This window comes from Neopsephotus bourkii, unplaced genomic scaffold (genome assembly GCF_033783945.1).
Source record: "Neopsephotus bourkii isolate Nb327-2 ecotype Australia unplaced genomic scaffold, CSIRO-AGI_Nbou_v1 NB_1737, whole genome shotgun sequence".
NCBI classification, from domain to species: Eukaryota; Metazoa; Chordata; class Aves; order Psittaciformes; family Psittacidae; genus Neopsephotus; species Neopsephotus bourkii.
The window spans coordinates 600342-624674 of NW_026902211.1; the positions used below are offsets into that span (position 1 = coordinate 600342).

Genomic DNA, 24333 nt, shown 5'->3' on the forward strand with positions numbered 1-24333 from the left:
ATTGTTCAGGGAAGCATCAGGACCAGAGGATTCATTGCACATGCTAAAACAGGACTGATTTTAACTCTGATGGATCCATGTTCTGATTCATTTTGATTCATACTGGGCTAAGCCATGTTGGACAGGGCTTGGAGCAACCTAGTCTAGTGGAAGGTTGGAACTGGATGAGCTTTAAGGTTTCTTCCAACCCAAACCACTCTGGGATTCTGTGGTTCTTTAACCTATTCTGCAGTCTCCCTGCATATGCTGGGTGGGATAAGGCACAGGTTAAAAAAGCTTACCAATGACTCCACCATGTTGGATTTGTTATTCCGTAGCGTTTTCACTATGTGGAACACATCAATGATATTCTGCTGTTGAATCATTTCACACACGCTGCAGATGGCACAGAAGGTGCCACTGCGTCCCCCGCCGTTCCTGGGAGCACAAGGAAGAGGCAAGAGGTGAAGACAGGACAAGGACCTGCTTGAGTGAGACCCTGTGAGTGAGCGTGGTGAGACACAGGTACAGGGTGCCCAGAGAAGCTGTGGCTGCCCCATCCCTGGCAGTGCTCAAGGCCAGGTTGGACACAGGGGCTTGGAGCAAGCTGCTCTACTGGAAGGGGCCCCTGCTGTGGCAGGGGTTGGAAGTAGGTGAGCTTTAAGGTCCCTTCCAACTGCAACCAGTCTGGGATTCTGTGAAGGCTGAGGGAATGGAGGAGAGCACTACTTGCACTGCAGCTCTCACACCATATATGCTAAGGAAGGTCTGTAATATAAGGATAGGTAAAGAACATTCAAGGATTTGTGAAAGTGGAGACCTGCAGGGCAGTAGATGGGTGGAAAAGCTAAGTCATTTCTGGCAGTGCTGGACAGGGAAGTCCCAGGGACTGCAGTGCGGCTGCTCACTGCTCTGGGGCTCACTACAGCTCTGTGGTCACACTGGGACATGTGGCAGCACTGCTTTGATTGCAGCTGGGCTCCACCTATGAGACCTACCTAGACAGCAGAAAGTTAGCAAAGCTTTTTCAGCTACTCCTCACTGCAATTCATAAAATCTCAAGGCCAGGATGCTATGAAGTAGCACAATATTCAACTTTAAGTTCATTACATACATAATTAGCTTTATTTTCCTCAGCTGAAGCCTGGCAAGCCATCAGATTTCCAGATCCCTCATCAGTGCTCTTAAGACAGCATTTCATGAGCTTACAGACATTCCCCAGTCCTACTTACAGGCAGTGGACAACAGTCCGTCCGTCTCTCCCATCGTACTGTTCTTGCCACTTCTCCAACCTTCTGACCACCTTGAGGAGGGAGCGTTTGGAAGGAGGGGTGTCCCTGTATGCTGGCCAGCCAATGTACTGCAGATGCTGAACTATGCGGTACCCATCCTGCGGCTGAAACAAAGAGTGTTTTCAGGATGTGAGATGGGATGTTGCAGGAAACAGATAGGGTAAAGCAGCAGGCACTGGTTACACCTTCCCTTCTGGGTCTCATATCATCAGTGTTAATCCCCATCCCTGGCAGTGTTCAAGGCCAGGTTGGATGGGGCTTGGAGCAACCTGCTCTAGTGGAAGGTGTCCCTACCTATGGCAGGGGTTGGAACTGTTGAGTTTTAAGGTCCCTTCCACCCTAAACCAGTCTGTGATTCTATGATTAACATCCTGCACTCTGGATACCTGATACAGTGGGGAAACAAGGACTTTTCAGTAATCTGAATAACAATGATGACCTCAGATACTACACAGCCAGGCAGAAAGGAGGTGAACAGAATCCTTTGTTGTTCCCAGTAGAGAATAAAGTCTCATCAAACTGTACGAGTAGATCAAATGTCTCTTTCCTGGTTGCCTGTGTTGCAGATTCATTGTGCCTTAAGAACAAGGCAAAGGTGGCCCTCAAAAAAAATCTCTGGAGGCCATGGCAGGAAAGGATCCTCATAAAGATTTTAGCAATGGCCACTGGTGTTGAGCTAAGATGGGTGCAGAGAACTGTAAGTTCCCAACACCCACCCTGCCAGCCATGCAGTCGCGAGCCAGCTCCATCCTGAGAGTCCCAGAGCCTTGGTCTTATCAGCTGTATGATTTCAAGACTGGTTCTGAGGGAGTTGGCCTGGGATACAGAAGGTAAATATCTAACTGATACATCAGTTGTGCAGTTGGACCAGAAGGTTCACTCTGCAATGCCATGACTGAATTACTGCTCAGGCTCTGACCATACAGTGAGAGACTGATGTGTAAAACAGCATGGAAAAGTGATCTGTGGAGCCTGTTTCCATTTCTGATTAGAAAAAACTACAAAGGAGACATAATCAATCTGGGAAAGAACTAATGAGAGAAAAATCCTCTCCTGGAAGCCTTCCCTGCAGCTCTGAAGTTGTGCTGTCAGGGTCCAGTGTGCAGATAAACTTTTGTTTCTATTGTTTCAGTTGTCCTGGGGCTGAGGAATACAGAGACAGAGTTAGTTACAGAAATGGCAGTTGCTTGTTTATAGGAAAAACAGGCAATTGGGAATCCCAGTCTAGCCAGTAAACAGTGGGCCTGTCTTCAGAGACACTGCACAGCAGCTGACAGATGGGAGAGCTGCTGACACCATCCCAGTTTATTTCCTATGATACCGATGGTTTTATGTTGGCTACAGAGTGATTAATTTATCTCAAATACAGACAGAAAAATGCTTTACATTTAAATACAGATTTTCAGCTCATATCATCCACTTTCTCCTTTCAGCCAAGAGTCTTTTACCAACACAGGCTGATGCAGTTAAATGTTAATTAAAAGAAGTAGCTACTAATTTCTGCAGTGGAATTTTGTTCCTAGGTGAGGGATTCAGCATCTCTACACCACAAGTCTTGGTTCTGCCTGTTCCTCGTGCCAAAACAGACTTTTGAGAGAAGGGAAGCTGGTACCTCACTGCTCTTACCCTGGCCATGTTGCAGATCCGGAATATCCGATTGATGATATCTTCATCAATGTCTGCTGAAACAAACTCTACTTGAATTGGGCCGTAACAACAGGAAGTTTTCTCTGGCCAGTACTGCATGCAGAGCTGGAGAAAAAGCCAGAAGAAACAGAAAGCACTTTAACTACTAACAAGGAGATGCATGTTCGTCTTCTTTCCGACTGAATTTATAACCAGCTCAAAATCCATAACCCATCTTGTATTACATGTATTTGCTCAGAGAAGTCCTCCTTTCACCTCAGTACAAGGTTTTTTATATCATGGATGTGAAGAAAAAAAGAAATCTCTTTTAAAAGCTTGACTTTTCCCCCCTTCTCTTTTTCTGTATGGTCACAATTTGTAACTGACTGAATTCTGGGTTCTGAAGGTGCAGAAAAAGTGGCTGACAAATGAAGCTTCCGTAAGGGTATAGATTTAAAATGAACATAAAAGACTAGTGTATGTAGGTAAATTTGGTGGGAACCAGAGGTTTGGTGTGAATGAGGAAGCAGTGCATGCACCAAGAAAGTTCATCTGAATTCAAGCAAAGTGGAACTGCTTTTTTAATGTAAGATGAACCTTTTAGCTTTCGGGCTCTATCAGTGAGCAGGGGAGGGAGGATGAGTATGCTCTGAAAGCAATGAGAGCAACTCTGATTGCAGGTGAGCCACGCAATCTCTGCAGTCTGTGAAGCAGCTCAGGAGTCTTTTCTTATGCAGATATTACTGAAAGTACAGAAAAAATCCTACCCATACAAACTACAGTCCAGGTATTTCAAATCCATCTGAAGTAGATCATGGTGAGAAAATATTTTGTTGAGGTCTCATTAGCGGTTTCTGCTGAATTTTATTTCTTTCTGGGTTTTCTTCCTATTTTCAAGTGTAATTTTTTAGAAATTCTGAAACCCCCAGATGCTCATTTGAACTTGATCTCAGGCATTTCAAGCTCAATCACTGCCAGTACCAACATCAAGTGTGTCAAGTGAGTCAAGTGTGCATGGTGCTGCAGTAATTCTGTATCCCTTTTATTCCTTTGATCATATGGGATTGAAACTGAGTGGGATATTCATGCAATCCTATGCATCTTTGCCCTTGGGAGTGTTTCAAGATTAAGCAAGCCAGCTAAGACCACCTAAGCAAGTCCTCCTTTGAAGGCTGTCTTTCCTCTTCATTCAGACTTCCAAGCAGCCCACAGATCTCCTCTCAAAGCATCTGCCCAATAGCCAAGGAGATCTGAGCTTTAGGAAACAACCTCAAGGTGCATTGGAAAGAAGAATAAGATTAAACCTTTCCTTCATCTTGAGAATCTGCTTTTCATAGACCAGGTCAGTGAATGGCCATCATCTAAATGTATATGGATATACGCTGCTTAAAATTGTCTGTCATCTTCTCTGACCTCCACATGATTTTAGTTGCACCTTTTCTCTCCATAGTGTATTAAAGGTTCTCTTACCTGTTCAACTATTGCCCTCTCTATAGTTCAGGCACAGCTTTTATATAAGCAATTTCTGTATTTGTGTTTTACTAATAGAAAGTACTAACACACCCTGCACACAAATACCGTGCCTGCGAGTAACTGTACACCACCAGTTTGGTAGTGCTTAGTGTACAGCACAGTGATGAACAACCAGATAATTATAACATGGTCACACAATGACAGTGCAAGCACATCACTTTCACAGCTGAGCTGCTGATCTGCAGAAGGGCAGGAGGCTCTGCAGAGGGATCTGGGCAGGCTGGATCGATGGCTGTGGCCAATGGTGTGCGGTTCAACAAAGTAAAGTGCTGTGTCCCGCACCTGGGCCACAACAACCCCCTGCAACACTCCAGGCTTGCGGCAGAGTGGCTGGAAACTGCTCATGGGAAAGGACCTGGGGGTGCTCACTGATGGGAGCTGAACATGAGCAGCTTGTGCCCAGGCAGCCAGGAAGCCCCCAGAATGCTGGCCTGTATCAGCACCAGTGGGGCAGCAGGGCCAGGGCAGGGATTGTGCCCTTGCACTGGGTGCTGGTGAGGCTGCACCTCAAATCCTGTGTTCAGTTCTGGGCCCCTCACTCCAAGAGAGACATTGAGGGGCTGGAGAGGGGCCAGAGCAGGGCAATGGAGCTGGTGCAGGGCCTGGAGCACAAGTGTGATGGGGAAGGGCTGAGGGACCTGGGGGGTTCAGTCTGGAGAAGAGAAGGCTCAGGGGGGACCTGATGGCTGCCTCCAAGTGCCTGACAGGAGGATGGAGCCAGGAGGGGCTGGGCTCTGCTCCCAAGGAACAAGGGATGGGACAAGAGGAACCGGCCTCAAGCTGCACCAGAGCAGGTTTAGATGGAGCTGAGGAACAATTCCTTCACTGTAAGAGTGCTCAGGCATTGGAACAGGCTGCCCAGGGCAGAGCTGCAGTCACCATCCCTGGAGGTATTTAAATGACCTGTAGATATGGCACTTATGGATATGGTTTAGTGGTGGACTTGGCAGCATTAAGTTTATGGTTGGACTCAATGATCTTAAGGGTTGCACACTCAAGCTAGGTGACACCGTGCTTGAGTAACCATCAAGGTGACATTGTGCATTGCCAAATCCTCTTTTCTGTGCCTACAGACTACCTTATAGTAGCAAATCTTTGCTAGGGAAAAACCAAAGCAGGTGAAGCCTTATGCAGAAAGCGAGCCACAAGAATAGCACTGGCTGGGGCTGACAGGTTTACTTTCCAAGTACCAAGTTTGAGGTGGTGTGTCATTTCCAGAAAAAGACTCTGTATTTTTCTTTTAAGTGTCAGGAAAGAAAAGGAAAAGATGAAATTTGCCTCTGGATTCAATGCCAAGATACAGGATCACACAGGCTGAACTGGACAGGAGGCAGCAAGTGCACAGGACCTCCATTACAGCTCAGTGGTGGGACTCCATGGGTCAGCAACGGAGCATACTTCTGAGCAGAGCTCTCACTGTACCTGGAAATGAAATTCCATCTCTTTCACCCTGAAGGCGATGCCCTCAGTGAATGAGGTGACTGGTTTCTCCGTTACCGTCAAAAGAAAAGAGACCAATAAACTTGCTGCCTTCAAGTGTGGTAAGATTTTGAAGGCAGAGACAAATGCAAAACGAATCCATAAAGCACCAGTTACTTGAAGGTTCCTCTCCTCTTGTTGCACAAGTGCTGTGATGGGTGAATCAGCCATGCCAAATGTACTCTTCACACAGATTGTACAATTGTGCCTTTTTGAAAGCTGTTCTGCCAGTCATGAGTGGCTGGAAATGCTGCTACAGGAGGAGCCGCAACAGCTCCTGCCCTGGCAAGCTCAATAATGGTGTGTTCAGTAGCCAAGGAACAACTTACACATGACACTAGAGAGAAAAATACAGAGCAGAACGTGCTTCTCTGGAACCTGTGCAAACCACACTTCTCACTGTTACTGAACTGCATTGGAAAACTCAGGGAGAAGATCTTTCAAATGAGGTCAGCATCCCTCTTGGTTTCATTCTTCTGGAAAGGCCATGTGGACATCAAGCATGAAGCACATTGGGCTGTGCTAGGGAAAACTTCCTGAACCAAAGACAGATACAAATATGAAAGGGATGAAAGCGGTGTTGGGAGGAAAATAAGGGCCCACAAGCACAATGTATTCAGGTATCCCTGTCTACTGCAGCAAGAATTAGCTGCCTTGGAAGGAGCCAAGTATTCATATGTAAGTTCATGCTTACTGTTCATTATAGCCAATATATTATCTAATACTTTCCAGTTACCCTTCATTTGTTTATTGTGCTGGGTAGGGGGGAAGGGGCACAAGAATATGGCAGCAGAAACACTCTTAAAACCATTTGGATTTGAGAAGAAAGTTACATGACAGAAATGATGAAAAGCCACTTACCTGTGCTGCATCCATCTCGTTCAGCATCACCACAGAGGAGCAGTTATAATCAAACACCAGCCTCCAGAAGTCTGCTACGGTGTTGGGCAGAGGGTGTTGGGTGACAATAAAGGCAGCAGGTTGCTTGTGGCTCTAACAAAAGAGTGAGATTAGTTAAAAAGAAATTCAATCAACCTTTTTTCCCAATGACTATTGCACCCGGGAGGCTGTGGCAAGGCAACAGAGCCATTTAACCAGATTATACAAATCACATATCCTTCTCCTTGTTATCGCTCTGCAGTGAATGAACCTTTCATAATGGGATTCTTTTGCTCCCAATGAAGACATTTCATTAAAGAAGTGTCACAAGAGCAGAGATTACCCAAATCAATTATTTATATTTTGAGACTCAGCAAATAATACTAATTCTACTATTACTACTACTATCAGAAATATTAATAAATGGGAAGAAAACAGCTGGAAGCAAATGTTATCCTTTTTTGCTGCGATGAACACTAGTAGCTACAGAAGGGATTAGCCCCCCTGTCTGCTATAGCTCCCTGGCAATACAGTGCTACAGAGGTGGCACATCTGGATCCCATCCATTCTTTAAGAGCTGGTGGGGCAATATTCAGAGTCTGCAGCAATGGCATTTAATGTCTGGTGTTATTCTTTCACCTGAGAAAAGCTCTCTGACCTCAGCCTCCCTAACCACGGAGGGCAAAAACAGTGCTCCCAACCTCTGCAGGGCTCTGTCAAAGAATGCTTGTGAGGCACTTGGAGATGGAAGGTTATTGCTTTCCAACAATGGAAGCCTAAGTGAGCTGACAAACTGCTCAGTACTTGGTGCTGTATGTCTGTGAAGCTGACTTGAATCTTAAGGCACAATATTTGAGGCAGAAGAGGCTGGTTTTTAATGCTGTGCAGTCAACAGCCCAGTCTTAGGCTGGGACCCATGCTGAGTGCTTCACCCCTGAGAGAGGATACAAATGGTGTTCTGTGTCTAAGGGCGAATTTTGGTGAAGACAGTCCAGAGGAGCCTGCAAGACTGTCTTCCTGGGACAATTCCTGCTTCCAAACCCAGGCTCTAACCCATCCCAGGTGTACCATCACCCCTTCCTGCTCTAGCACTTCCTTCCATCACAGCTTTCATGATATACACAGAGTGAGCTGCAAGGGTGGGAGAGAAGTTTTCAAAGAAGAAATAAAGATGCTGCCCAGGGCAGTGCTGGAGTCACCGTCCCTGGAAGCATTCACACACTGTGTAGATGATGCCCTCAGTGCTGTGGGTTAGTGGTGGCCTTGGCAGTGCTGGGAATGGTTGGGTTGATGATCTTAAAGGGCTTTTCCAACCTCACTGATTCTATGAGTCTATCACAAATCTGTAAATAAAATCATCACTGGGACTGTGTTATCAAGTGTTCCCCAGCATGTGCCTGTCTGCACACAGTGAATGAACTAATGATAGCTCAAGGCAATATGGGCTGGATGATCTCTTACAAGACTCCAGGCTCAGTACAAGACTGCAGTCATGAAGCTACTGGGAAAGACAAAGAATTTGCAAGGTCTGTCCTCAACACCCTACGAAAATGTGGAATTTTGGCTGTTCCCCTATGATTATTATATTTTTTAAAGCTGCTGATCCATCTATGGCAAGATAAAGCAGAGCCAGAGACCAGCTCAGAAGGTGAATTTCAATGACAAGTGAAAAATTCTTTCATAGAAATTCACAGGAAGTTTGTGGGGAATGACACAAGTATTAGCAAAGTGATTTGAGGTAATAGGGCTGAAATGTGCAAACACATTCCCAGTCCCTAGGAAACCACAGAAGAGGAGATTGTGCTTCTGCAGATTTGCCAAAGCACGAAACCCACTTTGAAGGAAAACCAAAAAGGTTCCTTAGGAATACTGGCCATGAAAACATCACGATCTTTCTGAAGCTATCTGAAATTAATTCCATAACCATTTGACTTGACCTCTTCAATGCAGCTGTACCACTGTTTGCCAAAGACTGAAGGAACAGACAGAATTAAACAAGACTGACCCCAACACTGTTAGGGACAAAATGCTTCATTGCAGATGTTTCACCCTTCATTCTATTTACACATACTCCAACAATTACTGGCTTTAAAGACACCTTTGTCCAAAGGCAGCCAGGTACCGCAGCAAAAGAAACCATTAACATAATTTACCCTACACAAGTGACCTATGCTATTGGACTCCAGCCTATAAACTAAGCAAGGGAAAATGACTTCAGACAGATCCACGTCAGCTTAAGTCATGTCCTTAGGCCTTAAAAGTATCCTGTACATCTGATCCATGCAATCCCATATTTCTAACTGCATATATAAATCTTGTGCTCCGTACTACAAATGAAGCTTCTCAAATTGCTGATCTGGCAAACATTTCTCTTCCGACTTGTACAACAACCGATGTATGGGAAGACACCACCTCAGACTGCTCATAAACTTCTTGTCAGTAATTATCCACTAGTGTGCTGCAGAACTAGTCTAGGGAACACCTTTCTGTGAAGGAGGGAAAAGCCATGTGCCTTTGTCCACAGAATCACAGACCTGTTCGTATTGGAGGGGACTTTCAACACTCATCTAGTCCAGCCCCCTGCAGTGAGCACAGGGACATCTTCAACTAGATCAGAGTGCTCAGAACCACATCCAGCCTGGCCTGTAATGTCTGCAGGGATGGGGCATCCACCACCCCTCTGGGCAGCCTGTGCCAGTGTTTTACCACCCTCATTGTACAAAATCTCTTCCTCACATCCAGCCTGAATCTCCCTCTTTTAGTTTAAACTCATCACCCCTCACCCTGTTTCAACAGGCCCTGCTGAAAAGTCTCTCCCCATCTTTCTCGTAGGCCCCTTTTTAGAACTGAAAGGCCATAATAAGATATCCCCCAGAATCTCCTCTTCTCCAGGCTCTTCAGTTTGGAGAGGTCAGACCCAGAAACCACATATAAGAAAGTGTTTTGCTTTGGATCCCTTTCTCCCAGAAAAGTATCCTGAGAATGAATAAACTCAATGCAGAGTAGGATCAGTGGGTACAGTGCAGTGCTGCTTACATCCATGAGTGCAGCATTGATGTAGTTACTGGATTCGCCATCCACGGAGATGAGGAAAGGCAGGCAGCGGTCCAAGGGCAGCACATCCATGCAGCGGTTCTTGTCGTGGTTCCTGGGCAGGAGGCCGATGCTGCAATCCTCTGGCCGCACACGCGGTGTCACGATATTGAGAGTCTGTGCAGGGGAGGGGAGAAGGGAGAGAAAGACAGAAGCGGGCTGAGTGTCTTGGACTTAACTTCCAAGAGGAATGCCATATGCACAGCACATGTATTGTAAAGGTACTTGGACTAGCAGATCTGTGGGATCCCAGAGAATGAAAAGAATGAGCACTGAGGAGCTTGCTGTTATAATACACTGCATTCTGCGCATTGGCCTGAGGTGCTCTTCCAAAATCCATAAGCTCCAGCAACAACTGAGGGCACTATATACACCTTCCAACAACTTCCAGCTCTAAAACCCCACAGCAGTTAGGTAACATTTCTGTTCTTTCCTAGAGGTTGAGAATAGCTGTCACAGGTACAAGCTTCAGCTTTGACCCAATCATGGTGTGAAACATCCATCCTCATGCTTCTACTGTACCTAGGGTGGAAGCACACATCCTTCTCGCTCTTGTGGATCCTGGGCAGAAGTACCCTGAGTACTGACCAGGCTCACCCAGCAGCTCAGACTGGGTTCAGATCCTCTGGTGATTCCTCAGTCTAATTACTGATTTAGCTTAACAACTCATATAAAAACCCAGAGAAAATTCTTGTTTTTTTTTACAGGAAAGTCTCTTTGTTTCTGGTATTATTTACTTTGCTACTTTCCTTTTGGAGTGGCACATGGAACGCTTCACTTGCATAGTCAGAACTTATCTCTGGGGTCTTGCTGTCAGTCTTTTACCATTATCTGTCTTTCTCATAACTTGATAAACTGTATTTCTTTGTATCTAATTTTCTTTTGTGACCAACCAATCCAGGTTGGTGAGCAGCGATCAAATACAGGGAATAAAAGTGAATGCATCTCAACACTGTCGCTTAAGTTGTGGTACATCGGTGGCTATCTGATGTCATTCCAGTTTCACTTGTCATGTGTCCTCATCCTGAGCAAAGCCAAAGCGGTCACAGAGTGAACACCTCTGCAGCCATCAGAGGAACCAAAATATTTAGGGTGCAAACATTCTTACCTAGAGCTTGAGTTCTGCCAAAGAGAGGCTACAAATGGGTCAAACAACCCAAGATAAATGCACGTGTCAAAGTTTAAAGCTGCAATAATATAGTTGCTCTAAATCAAGCAGATTCTACATTGAAGTCCCTTAGTCTAGAGATCGAAAGCAGATAATCTGGCTGGGGAAGCAACATGAAATCTCAGATCTCTTCCAGTGCATATAAATAGATGACTCAATGATTTACTCATGTCTATTTTATGCCCTTCCCCTCGCTCCCTTGTTTTAGTATTTATTCATTCAGGTTACAGAACCTCTCCAGAATGAGAGAGGTTTGCCATGTTCAGACAGCATGTAGCGCATGAGAAATGCATCCAGCCTTACCCAAGGGCCAGTGGGACCTAAATAATACAAATTGCATCAACAGATCTATAGTTAGATCAACTGGTTCATAAAGACTGTAGTAGAAGATACCATCTCTTGCATTAAATCCAGACAATTTGGGCTGAAGAATGACCTGAGCCAAAATCTGTACAAACAGATTCTACAACTAGACAAGGACCGAACCTCTTATCAAAGTACAGTGGAGTATTTCCTTCCCACAGGCGACTCCAGCCCATGGCAGCTCAAACAAACACGCACACAGGTGACAAATCTCATCTCCTATCATAACAAAATAAGCCCAGCAAACGGTGCCTTTCTTCTTAATAGGGTGACAGCATTAGATGTAGTTGGGCTTTGGTTCCATCAGAACCAGAAACGCTTTTATAGATCTGGTATCACCTGATAAAACCAGATCTTGCTTTAATTGAACTGTCACCAGTTGGGATCCACATTCCTTATCTCACTATACCAACCCTGATGTTTCTGTGGTTTCAGATAAAAACCACACTTCGCCCCTCTGCAGAGGGAGAGAGGAAAAGAGGCATCATGTCCCTCTTGTGCTGCTGCCCCAGAGCTGGATCACGACTGCAGGGGGGTCTCCCCAGGGCACAGCAGAGGGGCAGGATCTCCTCCCTGAGCTTCTGCTCACGCTCTGGGGTTGCAGCCCAGCACACGGGGGGGTTCTGGGCTCAAGCGTACACGAAAGCCTTGTCATGGGGAGCTTCTCCTCACCCAACACCCCCAAGTCCTTCTCCTCAGGTTGCTCTCAATCCACTTGGTGAACTCAAATGTTTTCTCAAATAATTTTGTAGTATTAAAGGAATCTCACCTTTTCGCTACTGACTAAGCAGCATGGCTTCTTCCTAAATAACTGAGGCCTCTTTTTTCCTATCAAACTCACCTTGCCCCAAATTTCCCACAATATTATATATTTTCTCTACATCAGTGTTGGCTGAAGATCCTAGAGGGATGCTCAATACCAGTCCATGTTTGAAGTCCATGCTCAGAAATAAACCTCTGCTTGATGCAGCAGTAAAATAACAAAAATCAGCTGAAATGAGACCTGGACTCCATGTCCCCTTTCTCTGCTCTATTGGAAATCATAAAATAGCACACAGAAATTGATTAAACACCAGCTGCAATGACAGACATATCAAATTACCTGAAACTCATCCTTTATCTGGCTGGAATTGGTCTGTGGATCTAGTCGGCTGATGTTGTAATATATGGATCTGAACTCACAAACTGGAATGGCTGTGTTGCCACAGAGACATGCCTCCAAAATGGCATCATGGACAAACACATACTGCTCCTGCACATGGGGGGATAAGACATTAAAATCATATTTTCAATACAGATAATGAAACATCATGGGTTTTTTTCCTTAAATCATGCATGATATGCACATTTGGCTCCGTTTCATGCAGAGACAAATTACAGCGTGCTTTGTGACAGCTTTGTGAGTGTATTTCATCCATCACTGACTGCGAGGTCTCATGTACTCATTTCAGATTTGCAAGTAAAATCAGAAGTCACCACTCTCAGGAATACTGGGACAAAATGGGAGTGGGCTGAGGAGGAAATCAGGGTGCAAAGCTTTTCTGTTCACAATCATGAGGTAGTGGTCAGGAATGAATTGTGCTTTGGACCTACGATAATACCAGAGAAACAACTGTACTAACAGGTCTGCTTTACTGCTTCAAAACCCCTGGACTTCGGGTATTCTGGGTAAAGTTCTTCCCTTGAACTAAAGATGGGAAGTCCAGCAAAATTAAAAGCACTTCTCTGCTGGTGTCCCTCAGGAGGGGAAGGCATTGAAGCACATACATAAACCTGTGCAGCAGGGTGACAGTTCCATAGGAGTTTGCGCAGCTGCTAGATGCTACATGATGGAGCAGCTTGCTTAATCAGCACCCAAAGCTTGAGTCAAGGATGTTTCATTTGTTTAGTGTGCAGTTGATATAAACCAGGCACTTACTGGAGTCTGTGGCATGCCTATGAATGAGGAATGAGAGGATGCAGGAGCTAGCTTTTTTCTACTAGGAGAATAAAATTAATCAGCAATGCTAAGACCTAAACTTCAAGGCTTGCCCTCCTGTCTTGGAGGCCCTGAGGAGCTGCCAGTGAATGTGATTCAGGGCACATCTGGACATGTTTAGCCACCGAAAGCTCTGTATAATCACATCACAGAGCAAGGGAGTGTTGACTTAATGAATTGCTGGGCTCCTGTTGAGCAGAGAAGCTGACAGAAAAGCAGCACGCTGTAAGAGGAGACCTGCTGGCACCTACCTCTGTCTGCACCAGATTGACTCTTTGGGATCGCAGCTCTCGCACACAGTTAAATATATCCACCACGCCTTCATTCTCTGCCATGTCGAGCATGATGTCGATGGCAATGAAGCACCCTGTTCTCCCAGCCCCTGCACTGAAACAAGAGACAAACACAAGGAGCTGCATGATCAAGGGACCGTGGAGAGGCCAGCTCTGTGGAGGAGAACACTGCAGCATGGACACAGCAATCTCCTCTTGAAAGCTGCTACCCTCTCCCTCTAGAGTTGATTTTTATGTGTAGCTAAATCAGCTTAGGATTTAAGAGAATGAAATGAAATACTATTTCCTGAATGGACTCAGGTAGCAGGAAAAAAAGCTTTGTGTTCTTCAACACCAAGAAAATCATGACAATCATTATGCCATTACAGGTCAGTTAACCTGCACATCCCTCACCACACAGGATGTGGGAGAGCAGTTGCAAATCAACACAATTCCAAACATTTCCTTCTTTAAAAACGCCATGCACAACTTTACTCCAGTGGGCAAGACAGAAGGGGCTCAGTCTTCCACCTCAACCATTTCTTTTCCCTTTTTAATCCAGAGGAGTCTGGGTCCTGAGGAGGGTGATCTCATGTTGTGGAATGTAAGAGGATGGAGAAGAGGAGCTCGAGGCTACTCAAACCCTTCAGTTTAGAGCCTCCCACCGCTTGTGGGAATTGAACCATCTCCTGCAAAGCTGTGCTGTCACTGTGTCCTTCTTCCCTCCTGGGAAATCATCCAAGCTCTTTAGGTGTGAAGGAGAGAGTGAGGGGAACGTCTCTTCACATTACTCCAAAGGAAGAAGGAAAACTCAGCTAAAAAAAGGGCAACTTCAGCTGCATGAAAACTCCAGCAGCACCGAAAGCGAGGAGATATGAATGACCATAAATTAATGGACCAGATTAATCAACTGCTGAATAGAGGAAAGATATTTTTCATTTGCAGAATCTTAATGAATAAGTGGCATTTCCTCTCCCTTTATCTCTCAGCTTTTCAGAATTTTAACAAATAGTTATAACATTTCTATATTTAGAGGATCCTGGCACTTCATAAATATCGAACAGTGATATTATCCAGCCAGGCATCGATAGGGAGAATTTGGTAATTACCACTTAAAGCAAGTCATTTAAATTCAAAAGCAGATAAATAACGGTGAGGAAATGGCCTCTATTCATTACAATGGGAAGGATGAAAAATTCCTCCTTGCTTTCAAACTCCTTCCAGGGCCAGACTCATGTCCTGGCACCGAGGCAGCAAATTCAGGCCCTGAGCTCTAAATGAATTCCCTTCTGTCACTTCCTCAGGCCTAGTAGCATTTTATTATAGAAATGATTCACTGCTTGATTAAAAAAAAAACCCAACAGAACAAACCCCCCCCATCCAAAACTGTTTAGAAAGGATGAGATTTAATTGATTTCCTTTTTTAAAGTGGTTGTGGGATGCGCTGTCTCTGTGTTCATGATCACACAGCATGGCACTCAGAGGTAAGTGCAGACTGATTAGGGTTGAGGTTTTGGCACTGCTGCTACAAACCCAGACTCTGGTTTTGTATCAGTCTCTTCCCTTGCATTTGAAGTCATCGAGCTCTGATGGCAGCCTGTGTGTGTGTCTGCTCTCCCACCACCAGCAGCATGCTTGCTCATACCTCAAACTGTTTCTGCATGTTAGGAACACTCCTACATATACAGAGCCTTGCATAGTAGGGGTTTAGGATCAGTTTAGATTAAGATTAGATATAAAGAAGAAACTTCCCTGTGAGCATGCTGAGGCGCTGGCACAGGGTGCCCAGAGAAGCTGTGGCTGCCCCATCCCTGGCAGTGTTCAAGGCCAGGTTGGACACAGGGGCTTGGAGCAAGCTGCTCCAGTGGAAGGGGTCCCTGCCCGTGGCAGGGGTTGGAACTGGATGAGCTTTAAGGTCCCTTCAACCCAAACCAAGCTGGGGTTCTGTGATGATTCTATGGAGCCCTCACCAGTAACAGCAGCAGCAGTGGAGTTAGCAAGCATGTGATTCAATACTCTGAATTCTCACAGCTGTAAACCAAGCAGTGAGGTTTCCTCAGGCATCCCCCTTTCATTAACTAGCTGGAAGACCCTGGACAGGTTTTCAATCTGATATTTCCATTTCAGCTCCTGGGCTTTGAGGAGTCCAAGATGCACAGCACTGGCATCCAGACCCAGGAAGACAGACTAATGTTTCTGATAAGCCTATTGGTGCTGGTACAAAGCTGAACTAAAGTCCATGTGGGTACAGCAAAGCAAAGTTGCTTTAAAATTTCCTTTCTTTTTGTAGACATTGACCCTTCTGCTGCATGAGGTCTTGTTGTAGATAACAACTGGAATGGCTGACCCAAATACTTACCATTCTTCCAGCTCTGCTATGAGTATCTAAGAGAGTACAGGTCACCAGAGAGTCTTTAACATTCGAATGACCCTCTTGAACCTACTTATATCATCTCCAATCCGTGCCAGCAAGGCTCCAGAGCTGCCACTTTAGAAAAGAAAATCAAATTCCACTTTGTTTCCTGGTGAGGCCCACAGATTATGCCCTTACACAAACTAAATGCAGCTGATTATTGCCAGATGAGAAGGAAAGAAGCTGACGGAGGAAAGGCTCAGTCAAAGAGCTCACATACCTGCAGTGCACAACAATGGGTCCTGCTTCTGGGGGATTGAGGAACTTCACTTGGCGAACGAAGCCCAGGAGGCCGGTGGCATAGCAGGGAACACCGTGGTCTGGCCAGCTGGTGAAGTGGAACTGCCGAATCTCTCGGATCTCATGGTAGCCTTTCTGAGGAGACAACACAGCCTCTATGACTGCAATCAGCACATTCTGATTACTGCTCCTTTCCCTGAGCAAGCACATAGCTCTCCTTATGCACAGGAACGTGTCCTGTGCTGCTTTTTACTCCAAGAGATTTCAAGCTGAACTCCAGTAACAAATGAGGTGGGGCACACAACTGAGAGCTGTGAAGGTGAATGCCAGCTCCCAATTCAAACCTGTGGTCTTAGAGTTCAAACCCAGCTCATTTTATAGACTAACTTTAGCACCAGTAAACCATGGCTGCATGTATCCAACCTCCTGTGGTGTTTTTACCATAAACCACCAAGCAGTCACTCTTAAATCCTTTTTGAGGTGTTGAAGCTACAAGTCTGGGGAATGAACACCCTGATGGTAGGCATGCCCCATGACAGTGGTAGATTTTCTGCCATTTGCTGCTGAGAAGTCTCAGTTTGAGATTACAACTGGTGTAAAAAAGGTCAAAAAGTGGTATCCAGACCCATGAGCTGGCTTTTCTGGTGAGACCAAGTGACTGGCACATGAAAATGGACACTGCAAGGGTAACAAAGAAGTGCTTGTCAGCTGTGACATGTTGTGGTCACAGGAAATGCAGGTAGAATCCAGCAGCCGGTCCCCTAACCAGTCAACTTTTGGCAATAACATTTCTTACCAGGTTTATAATGTGTTGTGGTTTAAACCCAGCTGCCAACCAAGTACCAGGCAGCCTCTTGCTCTATCCCAGCTGAAACCAGCACAGAGTGGTTTAATGACATATGGAGCTGATGTATTACAGAACTGGAGCAATATTCCCAGTGTAACTGAAGTTCATTTAGCAGGAATTTTTGAAAGCTTTAAAAGCATTTACTGAGTGTTTGGAGAGTAACTTGAGCAGACCTGGAATACTCCGGCACTTACACTTCCAATTTCTAATTACAAGTAACAAAAATCTTCCAAATGCTGCCAATTTGGGGATAATTCTTACACTCTTGCCTTTATTATGTTTAATTTCTGTTGAAAAGGGACCCTACTTGGCATCCAGTTTAACTGGTAGCTTTTTTTATGTGTAATCTGCCACTGTGAAACATGCGTTATGTCTGGCATACCATCAACTATCTGCTGGCTTTTGGATCCATTTAAACTTTGTGCACTGTGGATTCTACTTTAATGGCTACATCAAGATGTTCACTTGAAATCACTTGTCCAAAATTGGACTCTCTTTAAGATTAGCTTTCTGAAGTGAAACCTGCCCAAATAGCAACAGGTCCCATCTCCAAGAACATTCTGAATCTGTTTCCCAGACGATTTCTGAACACAAAGTAAGTATTGTATCAGAATTCCAGCTGACTGAAGGCTTCCTTACCTTCTGCACAGTAAATGTGCGTATGACATACTCTGCCAACGGTTCTGTTTCAATCAATGTGACTTTAATATCTCCATAGACCTCTGTGTCATCTGGCCAGTACCGAACACATTTTACCTGGGTGAGGGAAAGAAAACATTGAGTGGAACTTGCTCAAGTTGAGTCTGAACATTTTTCTCCATTTTGAAGCTGAAGCCAACACAAGTTGTGATGTATAGACCTTGTCAAAATTAACTGTATAAATTATGTCAAGATTCCTTTATCATATACAGAAAGCACAGGGAGGATGTTATCCGGGTTTCCTCTGTTGTCAGTGCAAATCAAAAGGATGCATTTAAGCTCTTCTTCTTTAAGACAGTCTTCCTTGAATCTCCATACATGCCCTGAGCATATACGAGGTTCACAGACTCCCTGGCAGCCACTGCCACCACCCCCTTTGAGAAAAATCTATGCTCTTGCTACTGTAATTCCCAACTCCCTCTGTTTAGTCAAAGCATTTCAGTTCACAGGGACTGTGAGATACTTGCTGATACATTAAATTTGGCTGACTCTAATCTTTCCTTATCAGATGTGGACACAAATTTGACATTTTACCAGCTGTGACAGGCCTCAGCTACGGCTCAGGGAAGGATTCTCCTGATCACATAAACATAGCCCAAGCTTAGCCACTTCTAGAAGATGTGTGCTAAACTAATAGTAGAAATTAAAGCCAAGGCTGTGAAACACTGGAAGGGATATTTATGGCTAACAAAGACTATGAAGTTTTTAAATGCTTTCACATGAAAGAGAGGAACAGCAGCTAAAAGCTGAAGCAATTACCTTCTGCAAGGCAGGTTTCATGTTCCAGTCATAATCAGAAGGGGTTTTATAAATATTAAATACGATTAATGCAGGTTTGTTGGGGATTTTTTTTACACAGTGGCATTTATTTCAAAGTGAAGTGTCAGCAGAAGGTAACTTAGAATAAGTAACAATAAATGAACTGAACCAGCTGGCATTAAACCATGAGATCTAAAGGAAATCAAATACAAAGCAGCTGAATCACTAATGGCTGTGGGTAAATGATCATTTAAACTTTTCTTAGTACCAAAGCAATGGAAAGTGACAAATGCCAGGAAAAACAATAAATAACAGCTCTAGTTTCTGGCTGAGAATGTCTCTAAACCAAAACCCATCAGGAGTGGGAAGAACATGCTGAAGAAAGCCACCCCAGACATGCCTTTTTCCTGCTCCGTACACTCTAGGTTATGCCTTTGGAGTTATTCATGTTTGCTCCCACCGTGGGCTTTGGCAATTGCCTTGTGCTGACACAAGGCCTCTGGTTCATCTGAGTGCAGAAGAGTGAAGTGGTGGGGGTTGAGGAGGCCAAGCTGCTGGGTGGCCCCAGGATCCAGCCGTGCACAGTCTCATACCAGCTCGGAACAATGATCTTCTGAAGTGACTGGAAGCTCTAGGCTTTGAACTGTTATTTCAAGAGCTCTTTTAAACAGTCTGAACACCAGACACACATCCTTGCCCCTCTGGATTTTCCTGGGTAGAGAAGTATTCAAATTATACAGATAAAGAATAATTATTACAGAAGTACATTTTCCTTCTGTAGTGAAAAAGGAGACAGCTTCTCAGCCAGCATAAATTTGTAGATAATTCCACTAAAGCTGAGACTTACACCAGGAACACAATCCTTATTAGTCTAGAAGGGAAGCAGCTAAATATTACACAATCTAGCACTGTAGGAAAAACCCCAGAGTGGCTTAATTCATTCCCTTACCACAATAAGCAAAAGGCATTTCACTTGCCGAGCTTGCCTGAACAGCACTGTCGTACGCAGTACTGAATTGGCTTTGTATGTTGGGAAAGTGGAATCCTTACCCTGCCCACTTCCACCAAGTTGGTGACCATGACCACACTTGCGGAGTTTTCTTGCCAGATCATTCTCCAGAAATCCTTCACTGTCTCTTGCATAGGCCCTAGGGCAGGAGAAAAGACAAAAGGAAACCTTAAGAGAGTGCACTGAATGTCAGCAAATCTCAGCTGTTCCCCTGGATTCCTACTCTCCTTTTCAGAGCATTTCTCTGCAATTCAACAGCCAGGAGCTCTGTAAGTGATCAGACACTTCCTTGCAGATGTATTTGGGGTATTTAAGGTTCTAGCATGCTGGAAATAGAGGTGATAGTGGTGTATTGTAACCAGCAGAGATGGCTCCAGTAGGTAAACACGTGTAAGTGATGGGACATGGATGCACCTTACAGTGACTCTGTAATTAAGACTGTATTGAAATTTGTGCCTGGTGCAGCACTAATTCCTTCATTTCACTCTGTATGTATTAGTTATGAAAGAGGAAGGAAATAAGCAGAGATTAGCCCTTTTCTGAAGTCCCCCAAGTAACCAAATGTTCATCAGTCACAGGGTTATTCATACTGCCCTCCTCCAGCAACTTCATACCACCAAAAGGTAAACACAAGATCCATAAAGTCTGTTGTAGTTCTAATCTTATACTTCATGCTCAACAGACACATTATAGATTACCACCTCTAAGCCTGAAGCATTTCTTATTCTTGTAGCTCAGGTTTTGGATTCGAGTGCCTTAAAGATCTTGAAATATCCTATAATCCTCCCTTTTTGTGCTCCTATACTGAGTTTTTGTAAGTTCCCCAAAATGGAAGATGTCACCCTATAAATAGGGTGCCCCATCCATGGCAGTGTTCAAGGCCAGGTGGGACAGGGCTTGGAGCAAGCTGCTCGAGTGGAAGGCGTTCCTGCCCATGGCAGGGGGTTGGAACTGGAGGAGCTTTAAGGTCCCTTCCAACCCAAACCAGGCTGGGAGTCTATGAAATAGCTCTTACAACCATTTAAAACAGCAGTGGTTTTACAAATATTTAGACATACAAGAATGAACTTGCCTTGAGTTGCAATGTAATGGCGAGGCCGGTGGTACCCCTGGAAGAAAAGAAAATACATGATGGTCTGTGAGATCACAGTTCAGACAAAGCACATTGTGTATTTTATACCTTCCAGGCAACAAAAGCTGCTGTAGCCTAAACAGTGTACAAACACCTGTTATTGAATGAATGAAGATAGACAACTGGATTGCCCTGTGAGATTTTAAGTGATGGTATCTTGCTCAGGCTGGGAAACAAGATTACATCATGCCAAAGTGAAAAGAGGAATGAGGCAGCTTTTACTACTTCCTCAAAGAAGCACAAGCCCTGGGACTCACCTGTGGGCAACTCTGCAAACTAACAGGCAAAATGCTGCACCTTACTGTTTGCCAAAAGACGAAAAGCATGCATTGCCTCAGGGTGGACATGCTGAATACCTGTCCTACATAAACTTATCAGGTAGATTTTTCATCCTTTAAAGAAACTCTTCTGAAGTGTTCAAGGCCAGGCTGGACCGGGCTTGGAGCAAGCTGCTCTAGTGTGAGGTGTCCTAGCCATGGGTGAGCTTTAAGGTCCCTTCCAACCCAAACCAGTCTGTGGTTCTATGAGTCTATGTTCCTAAGCTTTAGAACACTCATACAAGAAACACACGTTCATTTGATGATTCTGTGTGTGTGTGAGGGAGGCTGCTCTTTGAATGTTATTCTGTAACAGTAAAAAATATGTCAGTCTGTTTACATGCCTTCTGCACTGCAACTCTCTAAGAAGTTAGTAAGTCTCATATCTACCAGTGTTACTGCATGGGGCTGATACTGCTTTTCATATACGTCAATTTAGCCCACATTCCACTTATGTTGGTGGGTCTGTCAAACATAGGAAATCTCCATCTGTCCAGATTGGTCAGACAGAATAAACAGAAGACCGAGAACCTTCTCCCTGTCACAACATGATGTTTGTGTAATGTTCAGCTGTCATTCATATCAGATCAACAGTCTGTCCCTATGTCACATGCACCAGATTCATAAGCAGACTTGTCATCAGCAGTGTTTGTCATAGCGGGGATGTCCAGGAGCCTTACGTCTATGTAATTGGCGTTTATGTAGTCCGAGTGAGGGTCCCCATCCAGCAGCTGCAATCTCACTCTTGAATGATCATCTGAAAGAAGGAAAGGAAAAGAAGTGACAGTAACGATAAAAAGGAGTTTCTCAGTGTTTCATTGGATCTGCTGGTTCCTGCAAGTGGGGAAGGGAATTCTTACAGCAATAAAAAACGAAATCATATCACATTCGTGTTCCTACAAGCCTGTTGTGTTTAAGCTGTAATGTTTAGATGCTGAGGTTAGCGTCCATTCATACTCTGTGTTCATTAAGTTCACTGCTGCCATAATGCTCATTGAGCTTTTACACAGACCACAGATGCTGCTTCTGCTTGGCGTGGGGGAGCTCAGGACAGATCCTTACAGCATGTTTCTCCATGACAAAAGCCATACTGATGCTTGAAGCCTCCCCTGCCTTCATCTGACCTATGGACACTGAGGCAAGAGCTGAAACTTGTCAAGATGAGGATAAAAATAAATAGATTGCATCAGAGGTATAAAAGATTAAGGAGGGTAAAATGGCAAATGCAGTATTGCAAAGAAGAAATGGGACAACCCAGACACCAGATAAGAAACACTAAAGGAAATCAGAGCCATCAACTCACAGCAGCGAAACAGCATCAAGGCAGTGTCAAAATGCAACAAAATTAAAAACATACATGTTTTTGAGGATGTTCAAAGTTACTTTAGATAAGGCAGTAAAATACCAGATACTGATCTTTCCATCTCCCAGCACTACAGTGCAGAGGGAGACAGGAACTGCACCAGCGGGCAGATTAGGACACGATTTTCTGCCATGGGACTATTCGGATGTGTCCCTGGAACAGCTGGTGCTGGGCCCTGCCACAGGAGATCCTCCTCGAGCTGGGCTCTGATCTGATTTGGTCTGGCAATCCCAGCACTGGCATGTGATTAACTGCAGAACTCTATCTAAGGGTCAGTTGCTTGGCGAAGGTACTGGGTGACAGAGGTCTCCGCGGGCCATGCTGGGCTCAGTTCTAAGGGATTTATAAAAAGGAGTGTAATATTGAGTCCATTAAATTTAATTCCTCTCTACCAGTTATATGACTGTAGCCCTCAGTCAATAAAGCATTAATGTTTAGAAGCAATTTGCAAAATATGGGCCTAAGCACGATTTATATGCCATTAAGAAGAATCACAGCAATGAAACATAAAAATCCGAGGTGTGATTCTGCAGCAACTCAGTCAAAAAGGGGTTTAGTCATGACTTAATTAAATGTAGGATCAGATAATAATTGCAAAGAGAGATGCGCCTGCAGTCCTGAAAACCAAGATTTGGATATTTATTAAATATTCATTTGGTTATGAAAAGGAATTATTGTCATACTGTGCTCATGTTTTGGATGAGATTTTCAGCCCCCCAAAATACAACCACATTTGCTGCATTTATCAAACCCTGTATTTGCATTCTGAAAAGGTTATGAAGGGGAATCCATCAAAAGCTCTATTATATTTGTATTAATAAATACAACCTTTGCAGGCGCAGTGGAAGGAGGTATGTGTGTTTCTCACAGTGCTGATGTTGTTCCCAATTACCTGTACTCAAGGCAACGGCACCAGGAGTTGCAGTAAATCATGTGGTGAGACAGACAACAAAAGAATTTATACTTGGACCAATTCCCAAAGACAGACAAAGAGCTGATTAAACTGGACATCCAGATGAAATACACTAACCCTCCCGTCGACAATTTCACACTTGTAATTCCAGGCAGCAAATCCAGCTAGGTAAGGATCACATGGAATAAAAGGAAAGGGAAAGCTCCAAGAGCTGATGTTTTGGAGGGGAACTTTATGTTTGTGATCCCACAATACAAAAATGTTATGGAAGTCTTCACTTACTGCAACAATACAGCTAAATAGCGAAAATGATGTTTTGAGAGAGACAATGTCTATGAAGGGGGTGTAGCTAAAGGGCTCTGAACAGCCATCAAGAAAAAACCTGCCTCTCTTCTTCTAATGGAACCAAACCCTGGAATTAAGTATGAATTCTCTGAGGCACTCAAACTCAAAACAGAAGGGATGAATTGAGAGAGCTGGGCTTGTTCAGCCTGGAGAAGAGAAGGCTCCTTAAGGGGAGACCTTAGAGCAGCTCCAGTGCCTAAAGGGGCTGCAGGAAACCTGGAGAGGGGCTTGGGACAAGGGCCTGTAGGGACAGGCCAAGGGGAATGGCTTGAACCTGCCAGAGGGGAGACTGAGCTGAGGTCTTAGGCAGAAGCTCTTCCCTGTGAGGGTGCTGAGGCGCTGGCACAGGGTGCCCAGAGAAGCTGTGGCTGCCCCATCCCTGGCAGTGTTCAAGGCCAGGTTGGACACAGGGGCTTGGAGCAAGCTGCTCCAGTGGAAGGGGTCCCTGCCCGTGGTAGGAGTTGGAGCTGGATGAGCTTTAAGGTCCCCTCCAGCCCAAACCAGGCTGGGATTCTATAAATACCTTCCGAGGCAGCTAAATGTGAAAGACCCAAGGAACAGACTGCAGAAAAGGTCTGTGCGTTTAAGACATGGATAAAGAAAAGATGCTCTATAGCTGTAGGAAATGTTGTTG

General features: G+C 44.7%; 1 protein-coding gene across 9 annotated transcripts in view; it reads right to left on the minus strand.

Moving 5' to 3' along the window:
- PTPRT (protein tyrosine phosphatase receptor type T) overlaps positions 1 to 24333 on the minus strand; it is a 548712-nt gene that overhangs the window by 218781 nt on the left and 305598 nt on the right. For all 9 annotated transcript variants that reach the window (XR_009728966.1, XM_061376782.1, XM_061376778.1 and 6 more), the window contains 12 exons: positions 21759 to 21835; positions 20702 to 20738; positions 19671 to 19768; positions 17802 to 17918; positions 16296 to 16450; positions 13642 to 13777; positions 12515 to 12664; positions 9825 to 9998; positions 6771 to 6902; positions 2898 to 3023; positions 1212 to 1375; positions 282 to 417 (listed from right to left, as the gene is read on the minus strand). Coding sequence is in view for 8 of the 9 variants with exons in the window: in XM_061376782.1 (XP_061232766.1) it covers positions 282 to 417; positions 1212 to 1375; positions 2898 to 3023; positions 6771 to 6902; positions 9825 to 9998; positions 12515 to 12664; positions 13642 to 13777; positions 16296 to 16450; positions 17802 to 17918; positions 19671 to 19768; positions 20702 to 20738; positions 21759 to 21835 (1502 nt within the window). In the remaining variant the exon portion in view is untranslated. The remainder of the gene's footprint in view (positions 1 to 281; positions 418 to 1211; positions 1376 to 2897; positions 3024 to 6770; positions 6903 to 9824; positions 9999 to 12514; positions 12665 to 13641; positions 13778 to 16295; positions 16451 to 17801; positions 17919 to 19670; positions 19769 to 20701; positions 20739 to 21758; positions 21836 to 24333) is intronic.